The 26,177-nt window shown below is 38.1% G+C and overlaps 1 protein-coding gene across 1 annotated transcript; it reads right to left on the bottom strand.

The window, feature by feature from the left end:
* Positions 1-412: 412 nt before the first annotated feature.
* LOC136856945 (alpha-ketoglutarate-dependent taurine dioxygenase) lies at positions 413-25,761 on the bottom strand. The gene is made up of 5 exons (XM_067135231.2): positions 25,513-25,761; positions 24,996-25,190; positions 23,916-24,157; positions 16,873-17,028; positions 413-6,439 (listed from the first exon to the last, which is right to left on the bottom strand). Exons 1-5 carry the CDS (start codon positions 25,610-25,612, stop codon positions 6,296-6,298), a joined length of 837 nt encoding a protein of 278 aa, XP_066991332.2. The 5' UTR covers positions 25,613-25,761; the 3' UTR covers positions 413-6,295.
* Positions 25,762-26,177: the final 416 nt, after the last annotated feature.

Raw genomic sequence — 26,177 nt, 5'->3', positions numbered from 1 at the left:
AATGTTGAATGGCGGGGTAGGGGAGGTGGTGGTATACAATTTATAATCACTAGATTGCGTGCCAAAAGCCTGGATTAAATTCCTAACATCTCCAGTGTTCATATGGAGTAAGAGCATATAATGCTGTTGATGGTGATTTGTCCGTCGGATGGGGATATTAAGCTTTGAGAAGACCCCTTGGTGCTATTTGACAGAGTAGGATATGTGCCAGCACCAGGTTTTACCCTCTCTCTTCCTGCTATCATATATCATGTAATTGATTTCATCTCATTAACTCCTCTGATGAGGGTAATGTCAGGAAGGGCATGCGGTCATAAAACCCCCCACGACAGATTCAACTCACCTCATAACCGACTCTGTAAAGAAATGGGACGATGGTTAAACAAACAAACAACATTATTTACAGTATACATTGATGAAGTCTCTGGTTATGTTTCAAGATATTAGATTCATACATGCTGACAAACAATAAAATAACTTTCCTAAGTGATTTACATGTTAATATCTTATGCTGTATCTATTAAAGTAAGAGTGTAAGGCAAATATAACATTTAATTTATAGCTTTCCAAAATTATAACAAATTACTGCAATACATTTTCTATGTGAAACATTTAAGTGGTACCCTGTAACAAAGAAAAAAAGAAAAGAAAAAACACACACACACACAGAACTAGCATTGCCCAACCTGTACATACAGTAGAAGTCCGTTACAGCGAGAATTCGCAACAGCGGAAAATTTACTCGCTATAGCGGGTTGTCGTTATATCCGATTTTTGTATAAAAGTCGGAAAACGCCCCATACACATTAAAACGGTATGAAGCAGCAATCAGTTTGTTCAAAATGTGTGTTTCCACAGATGATATCCACACTACGGCTTACCTGTTTGTTATTTTTCGAAATCCGATACTACGTGAAAGTGTATGTTTAATTTCATTGTGAAAAAATTACAGTACCGTACTTCTCCGAATCCATGACGAACCCCACTTTTTCCTTCATAAAATTTAAATCAGGCTCAAAAAGTGCTATGTAAAATTATATGAATGCCTTTGTTGTACAGTATGCATTTTTAGACTATGTTTAGACGCCAAACATTGGCTATCGTTACACCGCATTTTTTGCGGCTGCACAATTATTCTTTATTTCCGCGGGTTTAATGACCATTTACTTAAAATTGGCATCATAATACTGAAGAGAAGCCATTGAAAATTTGCGAGCATTACCTATTCCATGCGTCTCTACAATACAGCGATCCGTCAGGAAAATATTCTTGCTGTCTATAAAACTGTTACGGTACTTTTACTCAGCGTCAGATATAACCGGCTACTGCTACATGCACGTCTCGCTTGCCGGGTTCGGCCAACTTCAGGCCTAATCGCAGACGTTGAAGGTAAACGGACGAGTTTGTTGCGCCACGGGATGGCCATTCGACCCTTGTATTTTTCGTGCACATACCTCACAATTTCCTTTTCGATTTCTTTAAAGCGTCCTTGTTGCGGACCATTGAATGAATTTTTTGTTCCGTACACATTTTTTTTAAGCTATCTTTGTCTCACGCTGACGCCAAATATTGGCTTTATTTAGGCCTATGCCATATTTTCTTGCAGCTGTACAATTATTCTACATTTCCGAGTGTTTAATAACAAGTAACTTAAAATTGGCATCATAATAATTATCGACGAGAATCCGTTGAAAATTTGCCAGCAATACCTGTTCCACGTACCTTTACGACTATCCATCACGAAAATATTCCTGCTGTCTATAAAACTTAATTTTACTAAGAGTCAGGTACAGTAGACGCGTTAAAACTCTGCCACCGAGTGGGCGTGACCTTTCTAAGAATTCAAAGGCTCGCATTTTTTTATGCCATTCTGCAGATTTGAGAAACGTTTTTGTAGAGGCTAACAGAATGCCATTCTCTCTTCACTATTTCCAGACACCCAGTGACGTTACACAAAGGCACCATAAAATTGGTTGTCATGGCTAGTGATGTATAATAAGGCTGTCGTTTATTGTCAACGAATTTTGAGAGTGCGTGCGCATGCGAAAAGAAGCAGCGTGATTACTGTGGTAGTTGCCAGTGGTATCCATTATTGTTAGGCCGCGAATGCAAGACAACCCTTGATTTCTCACGAGATTCTGAGGAAGAAAAACATTGTCTTGGATTCGGAGAAATACGGTATTACTCCAGAGTTTCCTTCTTCAAATGGAGTCACCTAACCTAACCATATATGTGTCATGAAAACATATTTGAAACGCATGTGGAGAAATGAGTTATCCTCGCTAAAAATTTACATGTGAATGGCACTTTCTGAAATTTAACTAGACGCAAGAAAATATGAACTATCCTCTGAAATCATTGATGTAGGCCTACTCTGTCATATCTTGAGGCATATCACATTCTTAATTAATTTCAGTATGTCTGTTAGGTCATCAGCCCAGAGGCTGGTTGGATCCGGATCCTCAAATAGCACCACCAAAGGTTATGAGGTTATAAGGAAACTGCAAAAACCAATGGCAGCACCAAACTGAGGCGTACTAGGCAAGATGAGGAGTGAGGTAGTTTGCCATTGCTTTCCTCACTGGGTCAGAAAGTACCATTGCAGCGCGACTGACCCTATGAGCAGCACCTTTCATAACACTCAGATGCACTAGTCATGCTCTGAATGTCATTACTCAGCACTACCCATACCCCAGCAACTTCCATATTGTCACAGCCATGGATGCTGACTGGGACTTCGGTGGAAGCTACACTTTACTCTGGCCTGTGCCAAGAGATGGATGCAAAAGTAATGTATCCATCAAGAAATGACAGCAGGCAGAATTTCAGTATATAACATTAAAATTAAGAGATTGTTTACTTCAGCCATTATTTTTAACGAGTTAATAGCTGCTATTGGCCACGTTATTTGCGCATTTATTACGAAAACTTGTTATCCTCTTTCATTTTGTATTTTATTTAGAGAACAGCATTGCTGGGCATCACTAATCGACTCCAACATCGCCTTTGAATGTTGATGAGAGAGCTCGCAAATGCACATAATGAGAAAACGATACCGTACCAATGATGATCGATCGCATTTTGTGGCAAAAGTTTCAGTTTCCTTATTCAAACAGCGTCCCCCTATCCTACCATAACCGTACTATACATATGATGAAAACATACTTCAAGCGCCAGTAGAGAAATGATAACCTTCTCGCCATAAATTTAGATGATAATAACCTTTCCATAATTTAACCAGACGCGAGAAAATATAAACTAACCTCTGAAATTAATTATGTACTCTGCCATATCTTGAGGTGTATCCCATTTTTACTTAATTGCAGTATTTATCATTAAAATTAAACGATCGTTTAGTAAGCCTTTATTTTTAATGAGTTAAGAACGGTCATCGGATATGTTACGTATGCATTTATTACGAAAAAATGTTCTCTTTCAATTCAAATTTTCTTTACAGAATAGCAGTCGACGGGTATTACTAATCGACTCCAACATCGCCTTTGAATGTCGACGAGAAAACTCGTTAGTAGACATAGCGAGGAAATGATACCAAAGATAATCGACTGCATGCAACATAATCGCTGGGGTGCATAAATGTCAGTAACGGAAACAATAGCGTACGCTTAATCGCTCGTAATAATGGATGCGTCAGTGATAGGACTCTCGCTGTAACCGAAGGATAATACACATTTTAATGTAGGAATTTTGAAGGGACAGCTTAACATTGTTGGTATAACGGGGTTCTTGTTATATGCTGTACTCGCTATAGCGGACTTATACTGTATTTACAAACTACTGTAGTAATGAAACAGTACCTTATTGCAGAGAGAAATAAATAAATAAATAATCCTGTACTATCCCTTGTCCTTGTATATGGTCATGGAATTCTTAGAAACATATAAAGATCATTATTACAGACAGCGGAGGTAAAGAACAAGTAAAATATTTAATGATAATTAGCATTAAGAAATAATAACGTATTAACTTTGCTATCCTTTAGTGTACTTCTCTTATCTGTCAGCACCAGTCCTGCCTTTGAGAATACCCTTTCACACAGAATTGATGTCCTAGGTCGTAAAGCCTTTCTTGTGCAAGTGTTGCTAAATTTGGATACACCATTTTATGTTCATTCCACCACCGAAGTGGATCTCTATTCCACAGGGAAGAATATCATCTTCCAGAAATCATTCTACTTTGATAGTTGACCTTGATTTGAATGTTCCCTGTGGCTGTGCTGAAGCAACTATTCGGTCAAAGTCAACTCAAATAGATAGTACATCATGGATGTCTGGAGTTTCTTCTTGACACAGCATATTTTTTACAAGATCCTTCACATACTTTTTGTATAAGCAGAATGATAACCCTCTTTTCTACATCATCTGCTAAAAACCCTTGTTTTTTTAATATTTGTTTTACGTTGCACCGACACAGACAGGTCTTATGGCGATGATGGGATGGGAAAGGCCTAGGAGTGGGAAGGAAGCGGCTGTGGCCTTAATTAAGGTACAGCCCCAGCATTTGCCTGGTATGAAAATGGGAAACCATCTTCAGGGCTGCCAACAGTGGGGTTCAAACCCACTATCTGAATTTTTGACAATTTTTTATGCAAATTTCTTAGACCATTATACACTGGAATTACAAGTGCAGCTGTGCAGTAATTTTCTCCACTTACTGCTTTCATTACATTCTTATATGGCTTTAAAATGTGACACAGTTCATTAGATGCTAATTTTGGTAAATCTTTTTCCAATATTGCCAGAGTACTCCTTATAGCTTTTTCCAAAATGATAAATCTTTAAATCATATATAATGTAGAGTTCCATTGAGTAGCTGTTTCCTGAATTAATTAGAGAGCAGTATTCCACGATGTCATTTGATACGTGGACAATTTTTCAGCTGCTACACAACTTCTTCTAAAATGCTACTCTCTTCTTAACTTTTCCTATGATGGCCTGAGTGTCTGTGGTTTTAAGTGCATCCTTAACAATTAAATTTAGGGTATGTGCAAAGCACCCAAAATGCTAACAATTGCAGAATGTCTCTGCACGTTTGAAGCATTCTCTGATACTTCCAATACTATTTTCAGAACACCAGTGTTTGGAGATTCTCTTCCATTCATCTGCTAAATCTTCAAGCTTTGAGAGATTCATTCTTTAACAGAATGGAACTTTAAATTTTCATCTAAAAAGTGGGCAGTAACACTATATAGTTCACAGTAGTGTTTGATGTCCATGAATTGGTGGTGATACACAAAGATTTTCCAGTCAAAATGTGTTTCCATGTACCACAAACATTTTTCATAGAGAACTGGCAAAAGTGTTTTCTGAAAATGGTATGTTGGTTGGGTAATTCATAAACAGAGCTCAAAGGAGAAATAAAATTCTTAAAACCATCATTCCTACAGATTGGATCCCAAGGAATGCTGCTGTTCAAACTGCAGTGTGCTAGATGCTTCCATTCAAATGTTATATCAAACAATGTATACCATGATTACCCCCACCCTTGTCTAGAAAAAGCAAAACTCAGAAAATGCATGGTCATTTGGGAAATAATTTTTCAAGGCATATTTTATCCTTGATTTTAAAATAAAGAGTGTTAGAAACAATCCAGCAATAAATCAAAATTGCATCACAATTAGTTAATCAGTAATTCTGGATTTTATTGTCAAGAAGTCATAAATTTTTGCTTGCAAAAAAATCTATAAAAATTTCTGGGAGTACCCATCGTTGGAGAAACGCCCTGTTTCGACAAAAATACTCATTTCCCATTGTTAGTTAACAGCTAAAAACATTGTCATTTAATCAAACAATATAGCAACAGGGTCCCCTATGTTCAAATTATAGTGTGCCCCTAAACTTTCTGGCAAAACTGTGCTAATTATGTGAGAAAAAGAAAGCATTTAGAGTGCAAGAAACTACAGTTTGGAACAGGGAGCTCTTTGCATTATTTGCTGTTTATCTATATACATTTTGATGAGTAGACGCAATTAATAGCTATATATTCTCACCCTTTTCTAAATATATATTCTCATCCATGATCCTCCCCATCATTTCAATGAACTTCAGAATGACAAAAAATATTTTGATTTAACAATAAAAGTAATTTTTTATAACAATTATTTTAATACAAGCACCAGGCTAATATTATACATTGCAAACAGCAGTATACATATAATTCTCTATGGTTTATCTATAATGTCAAGTAAATATTTTCCAGCCTGCAATATCGTGTATTATTTTCTCTTTGGATACGCTTGGAAAGGAAAGCAAAAAAACCAGCTGCAACAAACCAAATTTCATTTCTTTGGTCGGTTGGTTCCCTTCACAGTTGTGCGATGCATCACTCTCAGTCCTACCAGTTCCCGAGAAAGTTGAGTCTGTGGTGATGCTTCATGTCCAACTGCTAAATTATCTGATATGATAAAATCTCCTTCCTGCCACTGAAAATATATGATTTAAAGCAATAGGTCAGAAAAGAAAAGACATAGATGTAATAAACCAAATTACTATTATACGATCTAAAAAGAAGCAAGGAAATATACTACACATGAACTATAATTACGTTCTTCATACATCAATTCACAATTAACTGGTATAAAAGTCGCTTTCCCAAAAATTTGCGCTCAGTATTCATACTTATTCATGCAAAAACACTAGTAAAGGTGGCATAGCTTGACCAAGTGAGTACCCTGTAAGTGGAGGGAGTTGGCAACCATGTTGTTCATGTTCATTGTATCATTTGTTTTCTGATGTTGGAAGGTCACGTATGCAATAAGAGCTCCTGTTTCTTGCAGAGAATCAGAAACCAATCGAAGATCAACATGCTTTTGAGCTATATTGGTGGTGTTGGTGTAGAGAGTGAAGAGAGAAGATATTTTCTGGTTTTAAACTGCTGTTACACCAAGTGATACGATATTTGAACTAACAAGTAAAATTATGGATCTACGACCTCAAACTGTTAGAACAAAAGAAAATGTTAATCTTATAGTTTTAGAGTTGTGCCATTAGTCTGAGGATGTCTGATAGAAAGAGATCTTGTGAACTGTGGATTAATCATTCCACTTTAAGAAGAGTGTTCCATGAACTGAAACTGAGATCATATCAACTAAAACTTTTGCAAACTTTCCACGAAGATGATCCGGACCATTGTTTGGAGTTCTACGAATAGTTTCTTATTTGACAATGAAGCTGAATCTGACTTCTGGAAAACAATTCTATGGACTGGTGAAGCCTTATTTAAGATGAACATCCAAGTAAACTGTCACAATAGTGTTGGCAATGCTACCGAAAATCCATATGAAGTAATCTCAGAAGTCTTTAACAACACTTTTCATGCAGCTATTTACAGTAGAATTTGGAGTGGAGATGTTATAGAACCATCCTTTTAAGAAGGAATAGTTACCAACAGCCTATATATTAAGATGCTACATGAGGTGATTGTTCCAGTACTGCAGCCCTCGTTTTGCTGATATGCCACTGATAATATAGCAACAGGATGCCTTTGCTGGCAAGACCTAGTGTTTAGAGAGTACTATGCCTTCTGGTATGGGCAAGAATCAACTTGTTACTTTCAATGACCTGTCTCAGTCTCATCCTTGGCTTTGACAATACGAAATTGAGAGAGAGATGAGCGATGCTAGTAATGCTATTCCTTATGCCTCCAGTCCCTGTTATGAATGCTGTGAAAATGTCACTCATAAGGTCAATTAGCGTGTGCATTTCAGTGGGCTTGGCAGAGTGATGTGTAATAGCAACTTCTGGCTCGGCAAGAAAAGCAACAGGAAATGAAATCACTCCCCATTTCCCTAGTACGCCTCTTTAGTGATGCATATTCATTTATGGCAGCTGATGACGCTGTTGAAGATCAAACCAGCCTTTGGGCTGAAAATCAACAAACATACACGGCAACGGGATCTTACTCTGATGCAAAGGAAAAGAACTTCTTGAACCAGCAGTACATGAATGGATTGGCTGTGGTGGCATGACAAAAAGACTACTCAGATCATGCAACTACAAAAACCACAGGATCTGTCTGCATCACTTGCAACAGCTGATCCAACTCATTAGAGAAAGTGGGGGTGAGCAAATGTGCTGTCTTCATCATCATTTCATCCTCATCACGACGCGCAAGTTGCCTACGGGAGTCAAATCAAAAGACTCACCTGATGAGCCAAAGTCCTCGGACATTTCCCGGCACTAAAAGCCATACGCCATTTCAAAGAGGGGTGAATTGTTTAAATGAGTATACCTATATTTTAAAAAGTATACAGTTTACAGATGTAAAAATTGGTTTTTGGAATCCCCCCTCCCGCAGCCGGATTCAGCAGTCGGTTCCTGGCTTGTGTGTACCACCATGCCCACCGAACTCTCCCACAGCTTCCTCGCAGGTCGAACATGACTCCAGGCTGCGTCATATTTCCATCTCCTGCCCACGAAGCCCAGTGGTCGGGTATTCGGCTCCCTCTTCTGACGTCAATCCGGTCTTGAACTGGGCGCCAATTTTATCATCGAGTTTTCCAAACTGCGCCCCGATGTCCTCCTCGAGTTTTTCAAGCTGGGCTTCAATGTTTTTAGCCTGTGCCTGAATGAAGGAAGTTAACTGTTCAAGCATCACCACGGTCCTCTGGTCGTTCTTCATTTTCGAGTCCAATAGATTCAACAGTTCTGTCACATGGTAGCCAGTTAACGTATCAACAAAGACGCACACGAGATGCTGTCAATTGGTACAATTATTTTATTCACATGTATTTACAAGAGACACACATAAGCATCACTGTTGTCAAAACAAAACTCCCACGTCACAAACCCCCATTTAAAGACAACTGCCAATCGCTGCACATCGAGATGACAACACTGAAACACAAATAAAACAGTTGACTGCTTAAAAGCATGTCGTCCACGTGGTTACAAGTATATTCTAGCTACACCATAACTTGTCAACCAATAACTTCCAAACAACAACTAACTGTAACTAACTTTACCGTCAAGATCATCTCTATACATGTCCCTGGTCAGGCTTCCAGAAAGTTACATTACAAAATATATCTTCGTGAAAATTCTGATTACAATGTACAGAATATTCTCAATCGTTCTTGTGTCTATTACAATTCTGGAAGTTACAGTGTATTTCACAATTATGGATTACAATGCATATATACAGGTAAGAATAAATTATAATATTAATTTAGAGGTATTTACATTAACGAAAATGATATCAATGTCTATGTACAACATGTTTCATGACATAACCTCACACACCGACTCCAAACTTGAGCTCTCATTCCTCAATACGACAAGGATTTTGTTATGAACACTGATCAAATGGGTAAGTCAAGAATTCTTATTTCTCTACCTCAAAAGAAATACTCTATTTAACAGCCATATAATCAATTTACATTCATATATTCTCTTTCCAAGTTGCCAGTACCAGTCGAAGTATAACCAAGCCCTGGAACAGTTAGGGGTAAAAACGGTTTTCATAAAAAGAAAGGATATGAAAAAAAGTAACCCACTCATATACAGCGCAATATGCTCTGAGTCTTTCCGGAAAGCTATTGCCAAAAGTTTACGTATGCTTACAAGAGAATACTGGCTCTTTTCGACTAAAGATTCAAAAACCCGTGGGTGAATATGCAGCAAAATACAAAAATGTAATCATCACTTCTTCAAAATCAGGAAAACTTCAACAGCGTTGTATAAAAAAAATTTAACGGATGTGATGAAGCTGTACGCATACCTGCCAACTTTACAAAACCCAAAATCAGGAGATTTTAATATGAAAATCAGGAAAAATCAGGAGATACAATTGATCAAAACTGCTTATTCTACATGTTTTGCACAATACAGTACTACAATATATTTATAATACTTATTGTCTCAAAGCCCGATTGTAACTATACGAGGCTACAAGGCTAAAAATTACACATCTCTATTCCGTAACAGAAAGTATGTGAGTGAGATGATTGGTCCCTGATAAGCCTGCTGAAAATAGTATGAACGCATGTGTGAATCAGTCATGCACTTAGATGCCATTCGGCTACTTAGCAAAGGTATAGATTAATATATTGCACCATGTGCCCGTGCGATTATGCAAAGCGCAATGTTATTTGGATCAAATAACTAGCTGATGAACCCGTGCTTCGCTACGGAATTCTCAGAAAGACTGTCCTTATAGCTTTTACCAACTAAAGTCAACATAGGTCATTACAATGACGCCAGTATGAATGTTGCGATAAAAAGCAATGTTGTCATAATTATGAAATATCGATAAAATGAAAACAGCACATTTTCTCACTTTTAGCGAAATGTACTACGGTGTCGATCTAAGAGTTCAAAAGTTTCAGAGCTAGAATGACCAGGCTGCAGACAACCGCGAATACTCCTGTGTAATTATTCCGTTTAAGTATGCAAACTGCTCATTCCAATCACTGCCTCAGAGTAGGGATTGAATAGCTGGAATACTATGCTGATCCAGTGTGTTACGTACCAGTAGTATCAGAAAATTTATGAACCAGAGGAATGGCATGCTGAAGAAGAGAGAGATCCAACTCCCCAGCTACCTCCCGCCAATATTCAGGCAGGCTGTTATACTCCATACGCAGCAGTAATCCTATCTATCAGAGATAAATGGCAGCAGAATACACAAAGCACATCACAATAAACAATGGTCAATGTAATGTTATTGCCAATCAATTTTATGAGCTTTCTATATTGGGGGCCTTCACACTTAGTTTTCTTCAAAATCTGTGATTTAGAGCATCTAATGTCAAGCGAGTCCACCTTTCTTTCATGACAACCTCTTGTGTTATTTAAGCAATTGTTCCTTCATGACCTTTTTCTCATTCTTATAATTATCTTCACAATTTAATCACCATCACCACCAATATTATTGTAGTCGGTACGGTAAAACTTAATAACACATAAATAATCGGAAATTGTATTCTCTGTAACTTTTGTTATGAAGTACTTTTCAATATGACCAGTAAGATAGGTAATTAAAAATTACATTTTTTCCACCTTCCCTTAAATTACCATTTTGAACAGAGTGAAGAAAATTACTTATAGCGTAGACTGTAGTTCCTTATTCTGCGACTTTACATAAAATTCTGTTCACCCATTTTCACGTACCCCGGCGCTGATATGGACTTAGCCAAAAAATCCGAATCCATGAATATCTCTATCATCATAGCCGGTACGGTAAAAATGTATAAGACGTAAATGATAGGGAATTTTATAATATATAACTTTAGTTATGTAGTATTTATCGATAGGGCCAATACTAACACAAATATTTGAAAATTAAATTTTACGCCTTCCCCTAAACTACCATTTCACTCAGCCTAGATTGTAGCGACTTATTCCCCGACGTTATATGCCGATTTTCATTAAAATCTCTTCAGCCGTTTTCTCGTGATGAGCGTGCGTACGCACGTACGTACAGACAGACAGAAAGAAATTACGGAAAATTAAAACGTGCATATCCCCTTGTTACTATGGATGGTCGCGACCGGTACGCAAATATCATTCTTAAATTCTGAGCAATGTACGGACAAAACTCTTGTTTTATTTATATTGAGATAAATAAAAATTAGTCTGAATTGTCTCCAAATGGCTCGTAAAATCTCTAGAAAAGTCACTAGTAGTTATAGTAGTCATCATTGAAATTCTGTCACTAAATTACTAAGAAACACTCAATATCTAGCGACGAGTCTCTAGAATCGAACAAAGATAATGGAATCGACTAGACTGATGTGAACGAACATCAACATAGAACGCGAGAACGAGAGATTGACAATCGATACACGCGTCGCGATCAGGACGAATAGATCGCGATATAAAGGTTTCAATAAACATCGTACATTCGCGAACATTTCTCGCATTCATAAACTTCGATGTTTCGTTTGAAAGCGGCCAATGAGTGAAGGACTTCTGGCCACTGGCGTAAAAAAGCTGAAACGGCGGCATTTGAAAATAAATGTTTGAAGTTCACCAAAAAATAAGCTAAAATCGGGAGAAATAATAGAATAATCGGGAGGCGGGAAAAATTGTCGAAAATCGGGAGTCTCCCGCCTAAATCGGGAAAGTTGGCAGGTATGTGTACGTACAAGAGAACAAATTTCTTCTGCTGATTGACTTGTGGGGAGAACAAACAAATCTGCAATTATACAACGAACTCTTCCTAGATGAGGATGGAATGCCAACGCGTAGCATCAAAGTTATTCCCCCTAAATGTACTCCACTGGTGCAACCCTGCGATGTATATTTTTATCGGCAAAAACTTGATTTAAAAAAATACAAAATTGCTCGCATCTCATCTAGCAAGAACAAGAAATAACTTCCCGAGATGACTGCATAAAAATATATTTGATTGTTCATCATCAATTATCCGTGCCAATATTCGGTAACATATTACGTTTCGCGTGGTTCGCTTCTAAACTTTGCGATGAGAGAGAATGCTTTATGAATGTCAATCAAGTATATTTTTCTATGGAGACGTTGAAACAACAATGTGGTTGTAAAAATGCGGCATTTATAACTTGTGCTAGATGCACAAATAATTGTTTCCCCTGTTTGCACGAAAATTTCATCCCAACGCATGTAAATTATTGAATGTCAATGAATAATGTTTTGAATTTTCATGTATCAGTCTTTTCGTACGCGGTTTAATTACAATCCCTTCTTGAAGTCTGACAATGAAATCCCAATTTGTTACCTTTTCTATGCCTTTAGCGTATAAATAAATATAGGCCTAATGAATTATTCACCTCTTCGCTTAAATGGAAAATGAATAATATAAAAGTTGAGAGGGAAGAAAAAGTCTCCACACGGGAGTCGAACCAACGACCATAAAATTACTAGTCTGAGCTCTTACCTCTACGCAAACAACTGCCCGGTGTGCGCACTAACGTAAGTGGCTTATATGGTGCGAGAGCCGCATCAACATTTTTATTTTCTATACGCTTGGCCATCTGGAGTTCCCACTTCGAGTACTTTCATTTCTGGCCAAGCCCTGCATGTTTTACAAAATTTGTGCGAGATCGGTGGTGATGAGTAGGGAATGACCCCTTGTTAGAATATTTTGTGACGCGGCAAGGGTTGGCATTTTTGAATTGCTAGTTGGCAGTTAATTCTAAATCACGTAATTCAAAGTCCGATTTTTGAGTCCCAATGACTGTGAATTAACGAGGTTTTACTGTATTTGTAATATTTTAAAAATAAAGAAACATGTATTTTTTTGTTTTCAGAAAAACTGAAGGGGTAAGGGGTAAAAAGGACTGTAAAAGGGGTTGAATTCTTTTTTATTAGGATACTGATATCTCAAAAACAGACCTGGACTCTTCTGTAAAAATAAAGAAACACATATTTTTTTATGTTCGGAAAATCCACTTAAGGGAGGTTGCAAAAAGGACTGAAGAAGGGGTTGAATTCTCTTTATAAAGATACGTATATCTCCGAAACTGAACATGTTACAGACATGAAAATTTGTATATGGAATCTTCTTTATTAATAAAGAAACATGCATTCCTTTGTTTTCAGAAAATCCACTTACAGGAGGGCGAGAGAATTGAAAAATTACTTGAATTCTTTGTATGAGGATACTTATATCTCAAAAACTAAAGATGTTACAGATGTAAAAACTGGTACTGAAATTCCTTTTAAAATTAAGAAACGCATAACATCTACTTAAGGGTGGGGTGAAAAGAAGTGCAAAAGTTGCTGAATCATTTTTAAGGGGATATACCACAAAAACTGATGTTACAGACATGATAATTGGAATTTGAAATCTCCTTTAAAAATAAAGAAACCTATATTTCTTCTGGTTTTGAAATATCCACTTAAGGGGTTTGAAAATTGAATTATTTCATTAGGATATATCTCAAAATCTGAAGGTTACAGATGTGAAAATTGGTACTTGGAATCTCCTTTAAAAATAAACAAATATGTTCATTTTTTGTTTTGGAAAATCCACTTAAGTGGTGGGGGTACAATAATTTGAAGAAGGAGCTGAATTATTTTTATGAGGATATATCTCAAGAACTGAAGATGTTACAATTGTGAAAATGCATATCTTTGTTTTCGCAATATCTGCTTAAAGGTGGCGGGGGAGGACTGGAAAAAGGCGTTGAATTATTTCTTTCTGGATATTTATATCTCAAAACTGCAGATATTACGGACGTAGAAATTGGTTATTGGAATCCCCTTAAAAATGAATGTGTACTTATTTCTTACTATTATTAATTATTTAAAGGTCTGCCTTGTCAATACATTTCAAAATCTAGTATATTTACTAATATATCAAATGCACTAGTGTCCAAAAGTTAAGCATAAGTTACGAGTAAGCAGGACAACAGAAAAAACACTGCAAATCGCACGACATATGCACCTACCAAACTTACGTGTTCGCCCTGAATAGGAAACGAGTGTTCCCTGCTTTGACTAGCGGCGTAACAGCAAGGTAAACAGCCAGTGCCGACGACGCAATTTAGACCCCATTTTGTAGGGTAGAACACTCAGCAAACTGGAAGCAGGCCAGACACAGACCGAAGTCGCCGTATCCTTGAATGTGCCACAAAGTGTCATTTCCAGGCTTTGGAGACAATTTCGAGACACAGGAGATGTTAATCGTAGGCCAGTACAAGGTCGACCAAGGGTAACCACCGCATAGCAGGCCTGATACCTGGCCTTAACCGCTCAACGAAATCGGAGTGCACCTGCAAGACAATTGTCGGCAGAGCTTGCAGCCGTCTCAGGGGTTGCTGATTCCCAGCAAACTGTGTACCGGAGGCTCAGAACAGCAGGGCTGTTTGCCCGACATCCAATGGTGTGCGTCCCACTCACTCCAGCATTGAGACGGGCCCATTTACTGTGGAGCCGTCTACATCGAAACTGGACCATGAATGAATGGAGGTATGTGCTCTTTACAGATGAATCCTGCTTCAGTTTGCAGAACAATTCCCGTCGCACATTAATCTGGAGAGAACCGGATTAGCCGACACAACCACAGGAACATCGTGGAACGGGACCAGTATGGTGGTGGCGTCACGGTGTGGGGTGGCATCATATTGAATTGGCGTACGGATCTACACATCTTCATGGGTGATCCGAGGAACACTGTTAATGCTCGGAGATACAGAGATGAGGTACTGAGACCACGTTTGACTCTTCAGAGGTACGGTTGGTCCAGACTTCCTCTTAATGGATGATAATGCCCGACTGCACCGCACTACTCTGGTGGATGAATTTCTGGCTGGGGAAGACATTCATCGCATGGACTGGCAAGTGAGGTCTGCGGATATGAATCCTATAGAACATGCCTGGGATGCATTGGGGAGGCAAATTGCATCTCATCAGCCTCCACCAAGGACCCTCCAAGACCTTCACACTGCCCTTTCGGAGGAATGGGATCGACTGCCACAAGAGCTCTTGGACTATCTGACAGAGAGCATGCCACATCACTGCGAACCATGTGTGGCCATTAGGGGTAACCATACACCCTATTAACAGCATATTTCGTTGTGGAAGACATTGCCAAGTTTTGTTAGTTGTTGCCGTCAAAGGTGTACCTTAGCTATCAGAACCTTTATGACACCGTTTTTTGGACAAGTTGTGTGACATACGGTGTGCGAGTCAGCTTCTATTTGTTCGGCAATCCGTTTGACATTTCTATCAGGCAGTATGGCCTCGTTTAGTGATTACGCATAACTTTTGGATACTAGTGAATATATGCGTACATGTTTTGAGAATTCATTAATATGTTCTTCTTCAGCTTACAGATTAAAATCACATCTATGTAAAAGACCTTATTTAAAAATTATTATGTCGTAACATGAAACTAGTTAAAATCAACTTTGGCAAATGGCAACTTTTTGATGAAGGCGAAAGAAGCAAATTATTTGGTAAATATGAGCCCAGGTTTGCCCACGTTGAGGGAAATACCTCAAGCACACAAACAAGGAACACTGATTTTAGGAACAGTCCCATGTACAAAACAGCAAAATTCATACATAAGTTCTTAAAGAAACATTGGAAGTTTAATGCAAAAACTAGTTTTGCAATATTATAGATTTTTGTAATAGAACCAAAAACATAGTATTATCTAACGACAACACTATCCATAGTTTTGATTGTCAAAATAAATTTCTAATTTCTGAGTAGAATGCGAAATACAAGCACAAAGGGGCTCAATGTGTTAATAAGCAATCTCGCTGCTACCCAGCAAGCAAAACTGAACATTCCTGAGGCTAATGACTCATTCCCAGAAGGTGGAACTTATCCTATGAAGTTCAGGATTCAAGGCCTTTTCCCGTCATCATGCAACTGTAGCGAGGGCTCTTTCTCACCGGGTTGGAGATCATGTTCCTTTTACAAGGGATGATGAAGAACATTTTCAGGCCAACAAAAAATGTGATTGTACTAAGCGTTAATAACAAAAATTTGTGACGCGATAAGTTTATAGATTTAATACGATGAGAATCGGGACTTCAAATTTATGACGTGCTAAGCGGGAAAACGTGTTAATGAGGAACACACTAATGAGGTTTCACTATATATAGCTTTCTAAAGGTGAAAGAGTAACTGAAAACTGTTGCGTCGTTCCCAACATTACCCTCCACGTACAAACATGCTTGCTTGTTGTTTTAAGGGGCCTAACATCGAAGGTCATCAGCCCACATACAAACAAACTCATAACATAAACTCACAAACTTTCTCCCTTTATAATATTAATATAGATTAGGAGACCATAGAAAACCATTTAATGGGTTTCTGATAGTGAAGCTTGAACCCAAAATCTCCTGAATGGAAGCTTGCAGCCTCATAATCCATATTCCTTAGCCAACTCACAACTATTTTTAAATATGGAAGCATGTCTCACCTTATGTGAATACTGAATTTTTCCATTATCTTTAACAAATTCATTGTGAATTTCTTCAGTAATAGCATTAAATTCTTTTTCTGTAGCCACTCGTTCCTCTGGTGTACCTCTATCCCATATGTAATCACTTGTCATGCCTAGATGGAAACACAGCACCTACAATGCACAAAAATTTAACACTCATTCAGAATGTACCTTTAAATACAAGGTTCTTCCCAGAAATAACACCCAGGGAACTAATATACTGTACAGGGTGATTTATTTAAAACCTTAAATCTATTCTAAAACATGACAGTATTGCCAGTGGTACTCTGTAGAAACAGAAGCAAGCATGGTAATAAGGGATTCATTATACACACTGGGCTAAGTTGCTCACATGGTAGAGTGCTGGCCTTCTGAAGTCAAACTGGTAGGTTTGTTCCTGGCTCAGTCTGGTGGTATATGAAAGCACCGAATACCTGAGACTTGTGTCAGTAGATTAACAGTATGTTAAAAAATTCCAGTGGGACAAAATTCCAACACCTCAGTCTCCAAAAACCATAAAACATGGGATGTAAAACCAATCAAAATACTACTATTATCATCATCATCACCACCACCACCACCACCACTGTACACTGGAAATTTGTTTCCATAAAATTATTCGATGGAATTCGATGGGGAGCTATCAATACTAATTGGGTTTATGGAAGAAAGACAGTAGAACTGGCTGAGTCAGCAAAGAGGATGCATCTGCATGTGCTAGGAGTAAGTGATATTCAGGTAAGAAGAGATAGGAGATTATAAAGTGCACTTGACATGTGTTAAAAAGGGAAGGGCAGAGTATAGGGTAGGGCTATTCATCAGGAATACTATTGCACGCAACATAGTTTCTGTTAGGCACGTAAATGAGCAAATGATGTAGGTAGATTTGGCAGCTGAATTAGGACGAGAATTGTCTCAGTGTATTTACCATATGAGAGTGTAAATGAGGATGAAGTTGACAAGTTGCATGAAACACTGAGTGACATTGTAGTCAGGGTCAACAGCAAGGATAGGTTAGTGCTAATGGACAATTTCAATGCGACAGTTGTAAATAGAACTGAAGGATACGAAAGGATGATTGGTAAATGTGGGGAAGATATAGAAGCTAATAGAAATGGGAAGCGACTGCTGGACTTCTGTGCTGATATGGGTTCAGCAGTTATGAATAAATTCTTCAAGCACAAGTCTATTCACCGCTACACATGGGAGGGTAGGGGTACCAGATCCGTAATAGCCTATATCTTAACCGGCTTCGAACTCAGAAAATCTGTTAGGAATGTATGGGTTTTCCGGGGATCTTTCGATGATACAGATCACTATCTGATCTGTAATGAATTAAGTATCTCTAGGCCTACAATAGAGAAAGTGAAATCTGTCTGCAAACGAATAAGGGTAGATTATCCCCAGGACGAGTAAATTAAACAGAAGTACATGACATAATTAGTGAGAATTTCTGAACAGTGGACAGTAAGCAGGTTCAGGATATACAAAGAGAATGGGTGGCATACATGAATGCTGTAGTAGAAATAGCAAGGGAATGCCTAGGAACAACTGTGTGTAAAGATGAGAAAAAGCAAATATCTTGGTGGAATGATGAAGTGAGAGCAGCTTGTAAATGTAAAAAGAAGACTTATCAGAAATGGCTCCAAACAAGGGCTGATGCAGACAGGGAATTGTACGTAGATGAAAGAAACAGAGACCAACAAATAGTTGTTGAATCCAAAAAGAAGTTGTGGGTAATAACCTGGAAAGGCTACGGTCAAGCAGCAGGGAAGCTTTTCTGGACAGTAATAAAGTATCTTAGGAAGGGAGGGGAAAAAGGAAATGAACGGTGTTTTGGGTAATTCACGAGAACTCATAATAGATCCCAGGGAATCACTGGACAGGTGGAGGGAATATTTTGAAAATCTTCTCAATGTAAAAGGAAATCTTCCTGATGGTGTCGTGAACAATTGAGCTCATGGAGAGGAGGAAAATTATGTTGGTGAAATTACGCTTGAGAAAGTGGAAAGGATGGTAAATAAACTCCACTGTCATAAAGCAGCAGGAATAGATGAAATCAGACCTCAAATGGTGAAGTGTAGTGGGAAGGCAGAGATTAAATGGCTTCAGAGTACCAGTAATAAGATTGGCATGAAGTGTTGGTAAGGTACCTTCAGATTGGACAAAAGCAGTAATTGCACCTATCTATAAGCAAGGGAACAGGAAGGACTGCAACAACTATCAAGGCATCTCATTGATTAGCAGAGATGCCAACTTTCAACAAATGCAATTCGTAATGCAGCCGTCAGGGCATGGGGCGGGGTGTGGTGGCGGCAGCGGCCGTAGAATCCCTCCCTCGCGATTTTACTAACTTACGTATCATTGAAAAATCAATGAACAACATACATTTCAACCAGATGTAACATATTCAAAGACTGGCATATTAATGAGTGTATGATTCTTATTACCTGTTAAAGTAACAGCTGATCTGCCGTACATATCTGAGTGGAGGTTGAAGGATCAATTATTTTGCTGAGTACTATAGTTGCTCTCTTAGCAGCTTGTTGTACCTGTTTGGTAAACGTGCACCGGTGACATGCTTTTTCTTTTGATATCATGTGCATCCTCTGCACTAACAGAACACTAAACAGTACGGAATTCAGTCTTGTTCTTCCTCATCATGCGCATCTGAAAAATCATGGCTACGCACACTACAAAACACGTGTGAATGAGATTTTGGGGAACATAGTAAACAGGGTCATTTTTTCCAACATTTATCCCTAAATTTTTGAACTATTTTTGGTTTATTACTAGTGTCACTAGTCACTGTAACATCATCACATGTATTTTCCTTCACAAGAAATTGCTTCATTATTTCAAACCTTTTGCATTTTGTAACTCACAATTAACATGCTGTATACCCTAGAATAGCAATATATGTAAATTTGGCAAACAAAATCGCAATAAATACTTCTTCAACAGTTACGCACATAGTATTCACAATGAAACAGAATTTGTCACCACTTTGCCGCCAAAACAAAGACGATAGAACTCGCATACTTGCATGGAAGTCTGGTCATGTGACGAACAAACACAACTCCGCAAGATATACCACTTCACAGGTGCCTATTTTGCCGGTACTGGAAGCACACACTGCGTTCGGCACGTGAAAATTCGAAGTATTCTTAAACGAGGGACAGAAAAGGGGTAAAAATGATTACTGAGAAATCCAAAAATAATATTCTGAGAATTCAAGCTGTAATGACATTTCTTGTGTATCCTTTTGAACACTTCATGCACTTACATTTAAAAATCAATAAATCGTAATTTGTGGTATGTGATTCGTAAAGGCGTAATTATGAGGGGTAATTCGTAATTATTACGACTGAATCGTAATCGTTCGCATCTCTGGATTAGTACATAAGGCAAAGTATTCATTGGCATCGTGGAAGGGAGGGTGCGATCGGTGGTTGAGATGATGTTGGATGAAAACCAGTGTGGTTTCAGACCACAGAGGGGCTGTCAGGATCGGATTTTCTGTATGTGCCATGTAATTTAAAAGTGCTATGAGAGGAATGGACAGTTACGTTTATGTTTCGTTGATGTAGAGAAAGCATATGACAGGGTATTGAGAGAGATGATGTTCACCATATTGGGGGACTATGGGATTATGGGTAGATTATTAAAATCAATCAAAGGCATTTATGCTGACAATTGGGCTGCAGCAAGAATTAATGGTAGAATGAGTTCTTGGTTCAGGGTACTTCCAGGGGTAAGACAAGGCTGTAATCTTTCACCATTGTTGTTTGTAGTTTAGATGGATCATCTGCTGAAAGGTATAAAGTGGCAGAGAGGGATTCAGTTAGGTGGAAATGTAGTAAGCAATCTGGCCTATGCTGACGACTTGGTCTTAATTGCAGACTGTGCCAAAAGCCTACAGTCTAATATCCTGGAACTTGAAAATACAGTAGGTGCAATGAGTATGATAAGAAAATTAGTCTTTCGAAATAGAAAGGAACATAACCCGGGCAAAGAACTTGCTGTATGCATGTAAAAGAGCTGTCGGGAAGACATGGGGCCTAAGACCATCAATGGCAATGTGGATATGTACATTGATCATTAGACCGTTGATAGCCTATGCTGCAATCATCTGGTGGCAGAAAGTAAGCCAAGGAAAAGTCAGTAGTAGACTGGATAGCCTACAGAGAATGGCATGTATAGACATAACTGGGGCTATGAATACTACACCGACAGAAGCCTTGAATACTTTACTAGACCTCCTATCACTATGCAATTTCATAAAAGGACAGGCTACAATGAGTTCATATAGATTGGCACAATCAGAGTGCTGGAATGCACAAAGACCCAATCTAGGACACTGTAAAATGAATAGAGTAATAACAGAGGAAGTTCTACACATGCCTTCTGATCATATGATACCAAAGTACAACTCTGAAAAACTGTCTGAAACCCAGATAATAAAAAAAGAAGACTGGAATATCAACAAATGGAATACTGAAAAAGAAGATATAGTGTGGTGGACTGATGGCTCAAAGACTGGAGTTGGCACAGGAGGAGGGATCAATGGGGAAAGACCTGAGAGATCAATCCAGATGAACCTGGGCAAACACACTACAATCATTCAAGCAGAAGTGATAGCTATCACAACTTGTCTTGAAGAAAATCTGAAAATGAACTATAGGAATAAGAACATTTTCATTTTTACGGACAGCCAAGTAGCCATTAAGGAACTAGAAGCAGTCCGGATAATATCCAGAATTGTCTGGTTTTGTCATTCACTTCTCCTGAAGCTCTCAAAGTACAACATTGTCAAAATAATATGGGTACCAAGGCATGCAGGTATAGAAGGAAATGAAAAGGCAGATAAACTGGCCAGGAAAGGGGCAGAAACACATTCTGCAGGCCCAGAACCTGTATGTGGGATTTCCTATGGACAATCCCGACACTACATAGGAAAATAGGTACAAAAGAAACAAATGGAGAACTGGAAAAATACTCCAGGATTGAGGTTTGCAAAGGAACTGATAAAAGGACCAAACAAGAAGCATACTAAAGAACTGTTGAAACTCAGCAGAGAAAATATAAGATGGGTAGTAGGACTGTCGACAGGACACTGCCATCTGAAAAAACACTACATAGAATTGGAGTAGGAAATGCAATGAAGCAGAGGAATCAGCTGAACAAATACTTTTCGAATGTGAGGCGCTGGGTAGAATCAGACTCTCCACTCTAGGACTACCAGGTGAAGAGAGAGAAAATCCAAGAAGACCCAATAAGAACAACCTGTAGCTTTGTGAAGGGTGCAGGTATATCTATTGTACGCACACCTTTTAGTGATAGATTTTTGTACTGGTTTGAGGAGTAAGGAGGGAGCATTGCCGGTTCCGGTAATACTGCCAACTGAATGGAAACGAAATCTGAACTGAATCGATAATATGATCGATCGATAAGAATTTTCTAAACCTTTATTATCTTACGCCAACAACTGTGTCACACACACAATATATAATACTAAATAACATTTCTCGATGCAAAAGGTGTTCCTAGCATGAATTCTATAGTTTGGCTTTGCTGTGTAAACAACAACAGTACGAGTACTTAAAGTGTACGCCAGATGTCGCACAGCGATCATAAGCAATTCTTAGTTTGTGTTTCAAAGGTTGCTAATATGAATCTTGAAGATAACCGAAGTCGACTGATTCAGCACTAGGGAGTAAATCTTATCGCTAAAAAGTGCGCAGATAATAGGTAGAAATGAAGGAAAAACATGGTAGCAAAAAGATTTTATAGGTCGATGCTAATTAGGAACTAATATTTAGAGGCACCATGAAAAGAAGCCTTTCGAAGACTAAAATGTAGCCAGTAGGTAAAAAATCCAAGATAACTGAATGTCAGATTGGCGATACAAAGCTGGAACTGGCAGATAATTTCAAGTAGGTATTTAGGATGTGTGTTCTCTCATGATGGTAATGTAGTAAGAGAGATTGAATCAAGGTGCAATAGCTAATGCAGTTAGCTCGCAGTTGAGATCAACAGTACTCTGTAATAAGGATGTCAGCTCCCGCATGAAACTATCTGAACATCGGTCGGTTTTCAGACGAACTTTGCTTTACGGGAATGAAAGCAGGATGGACTTAGGATATCTTACATTAAATTTAAGCATATTTTCTTGTTCCACCTTTTCAATACAAATTATTTTGTAATGTGAGTTACATTACAAGTTGTTTACACATGGAGAATCGTTAGAAACTGAGTCGCCTTGGTCTCCCTCTACTTCTCTTACCCTCCATAACAGATTCCAATATTCTCCTAGTTTTAACTATGACGATATATTTTGAATTTAAATGTACTGTAATTTACTTGGAGGTCTTCGATTTACATGGTGTTCTACGTATATCATTTCTAGAATTATATAACCACAGAAAACACACCATCTATTGTACGCGCACCTTTTAGTGATAGATTTTTGTACTGGTTTGAGGAGTAAGGAGGGAGCATTGCCGGTTCCGGTAATACTGCCAACTGAATGGAAATGAAATCTGAACTGAATCGATAATATGATCGATCGATAAGAATTTTCTAAACCTTTATTATCTTACGCCAACAACTGTGTCACACACACAATATATAATACTATACAACATTTCCCGATGCAAAACGTGTTCCTAGCATGAATTCTATAGTTTGGCTTTGCTGTGTAAACAACAACAGTACGAGTACTTAAAGTGTACGCCAGATGTCGCACAGCGATGATAAGCGATTCTTAGTTTGTGTTTCAAAGGTTGCCAATACGAATCTCGAAGATAACCGAAGTCGACCGATTCAGTACTAGGGTGTAAATCTATCGCTAAAAAGTGCGCAGATAGTAAGTGTCCTTCAGATATCTCCAACCAGCAATAACTTGCCCTTTGTTGTTCATTTAAAATTGTGAATCGCTAATATTGTCTCAGCTGACTGATGACCTGATAGATATCATATTGACCTTATTTTTGCAATTACTATAATATTACCGGTACCTTCTTTCCAGTGATGGGGTGTGGGTAGATAAGAGGATGTACAGGACCAGTCCGTCTGTCACTACACATCCAAAGTCTTTCCCATCTTGTTCGTTTTTCATCGTCCAAGGATTCAATTAGCTCAGTCAGAGGTGCAAATACAGTATTTCCTTCCCTGGGTACAGACACAATATGGTATAATGAATAGCAGAAGGGTTCTTGTTGAAAGGACCCATCAATATGCCATCCTGTTCTGCCAACACCTAACATAAGAAAAAACATATTAATGTTACACAAACTTAGACATGTTTTCTAGATAAGTGTGTGGAAAACCATTTTAATTTTTACAAGAGTTTATAAACAATACAGATGATTACAATTCTGTTACTAGCAATGATGTGGTACTTCATATCTCCGTTACATGCAATATTTTATAGTCTACAAGAACTCTTGGATAGGGGCTGACCTTAGATGTTAAGCCCCTTTAAGCAACAAGCATTATTATCATCAACTCTTGGGTATAATTTCTTAACATGGAATTACACTGTCTGTATGCTTATTAATCCTGTTTAAAAACTATGCAGTTTCCGACGAATAGGTTTGAATGGCATCTATAAAAGTAGGAAAGATCACAATATGAAGATAAAGTTGGAATTCAAGAGGACAAACTGGGGCAAATATTCATTTATAGGAAGGGGAGTTAGGGATTGGAATAACTTACCAAGGGAGATGTTCAATAAATTTCCAATTTCTTTGAAATCATTTCGGAAAAGGCTAGGATAGCAACAGATAGGGAATCTGCCACCTGGGCGACTGCCCTAAATGCAGATCAGTATTGATTGATTGAAATGAGACCTTAAAGAGGACTTCAAAATTTTTGGAGCAATTTTCAATAATAATAATAATAATAATAATAATAATAATAATAATAGTGTAATGTTACTAGATTTTATCCTACTAACTGGCCTAGGCCTACTTTCTTTTAGGGTGGTGGGGGGGTGGTAGGGGAGGTGGAGGAACGCAATGCCAGGATAATCTTCATACCTTGTATATATTTTACTCGTAAAAGGTTCACCATGATCATGATTATGAGTATCTTACCAGTACATCCTTCTCTGGAATCATTGGATACTCGAAAAACATCTGGATGTGGAGATTTAGGATGCTTGTAAAATGTTGACTCCAGCTCCCCAAACCACTGACTAATTTCAACATGTCTTTTTCCACTTATTACTCCTTGATCCTTGAAAACTAGTATTCTGTGATTTGTTACATCCTTCTTAATTTGTTGGATTACTAGAAAACATAACACAACAGACAATCAGTTATAAAAGGAAGTTTATTACACTTATGAAAATGTTTAGTGCTATTTCTAAGAACTACTCTGAATTGTAATTACAATGGTATTCAATAATTTACACGATTATATTGACCGTTGATCGTTTCCGTATTTTACATACAGTAATCTTCCCTTTAAAACACTAATACCACACAAACAGTGCTTGAGACATAACCTTAATTCTTTTCATAATTTCATCCTCGAAATTATTCACTGTGAATTATAACGACATACGATGAGAAATGACCTACAAATTATGTTACCACTTTGATACTTCACCCTCAGGTCTGCTTTCTGACTGGAGGTTTATACCTCGTACTTCACATCCCAATTTGATAGGAGTCAGCTCATAAAACTTCGTCATGGCTCTTTTAAACATTGAATGACCAATATTCCATGCGATGTAATAACTTCAGAAGTTAAGCATCGGCGGACATGAGTCCGTTTGGAACACCTGTAATTATCATATTATCAAATTATCTAATACTTGCAAATTTCATTCTTCTAACATGCGCTTGTCAACAGACTAGCGATGGGCATTCCGAATGAAAACTATCGAATTATTCGATAGTCTCAAACTACCGTTTCATTCGATTGTTTTCAACAACATTCGATGTTTCATTCGGTCTTGTCTTGTCTTGTCTTGATCGTATAATTTAATGGGCTTCGCTTGGGAGCGGTATACCCAGCCACGCATCCTCTAAACAAACCCAAAAGATGGAGAGGATGAACAAGAATATGTAAAATGCAAAAAAGGGAAAAAGGAATTCAACTACATATCTACCACACAGGAAAAGCACAAGGACACAAGGTACTAGACTTCACGCCAGAGTGACCGATACTTGGCGACTTCTACCAAACACAAACAAGACCAGGTCGACACATAAGGGGAAAAGGAAAAGCAACACCACCGAACCTACAGTAAACAATTAGTGTCATAAAGG

This window comes from Anabrus simplex, chromosome 1 (assembly GCF_040414725.1).
Source record: "Anabrus simplex isolate iqAnaSimp1 chromosome 1, ASM4041472v1, whole genome shotgun sequence".
Classification (NCBI taxonomy): domain Eukaryota; kingdom Metazoa; phylum Arthropoda; class Insecta; order Orthoptera; family Tettigoniidae; genus Anabrus; species Anabrus simplex.
This window is presented reverse-complemented; position numbering and strand designations above follow the sequence as displayed.

Coding starts and splice junctions, on each gene's coding strand:
- LOC136856945 (XM_067135231.2), bottom strand. CDS start 25,612: ATGTTTAAAAGAGCCATGACGAAGTTTTATGAGCTGACTCCTATCAAA. Junction 25,191..25,512: donor GTCAGAAAGCAGACCTGAGG/GTGAAGTATCAA, acceptor TATGTTTTCTAG/TAATCCAACAAATTAAGAAG. Junction 6,440..16,872: donor AAATTCAGTATTCACATAAG/GTGAGACATGCT, acceptor ATATATTTTCAG/TGGCAGGAAGGAGATTTTAT.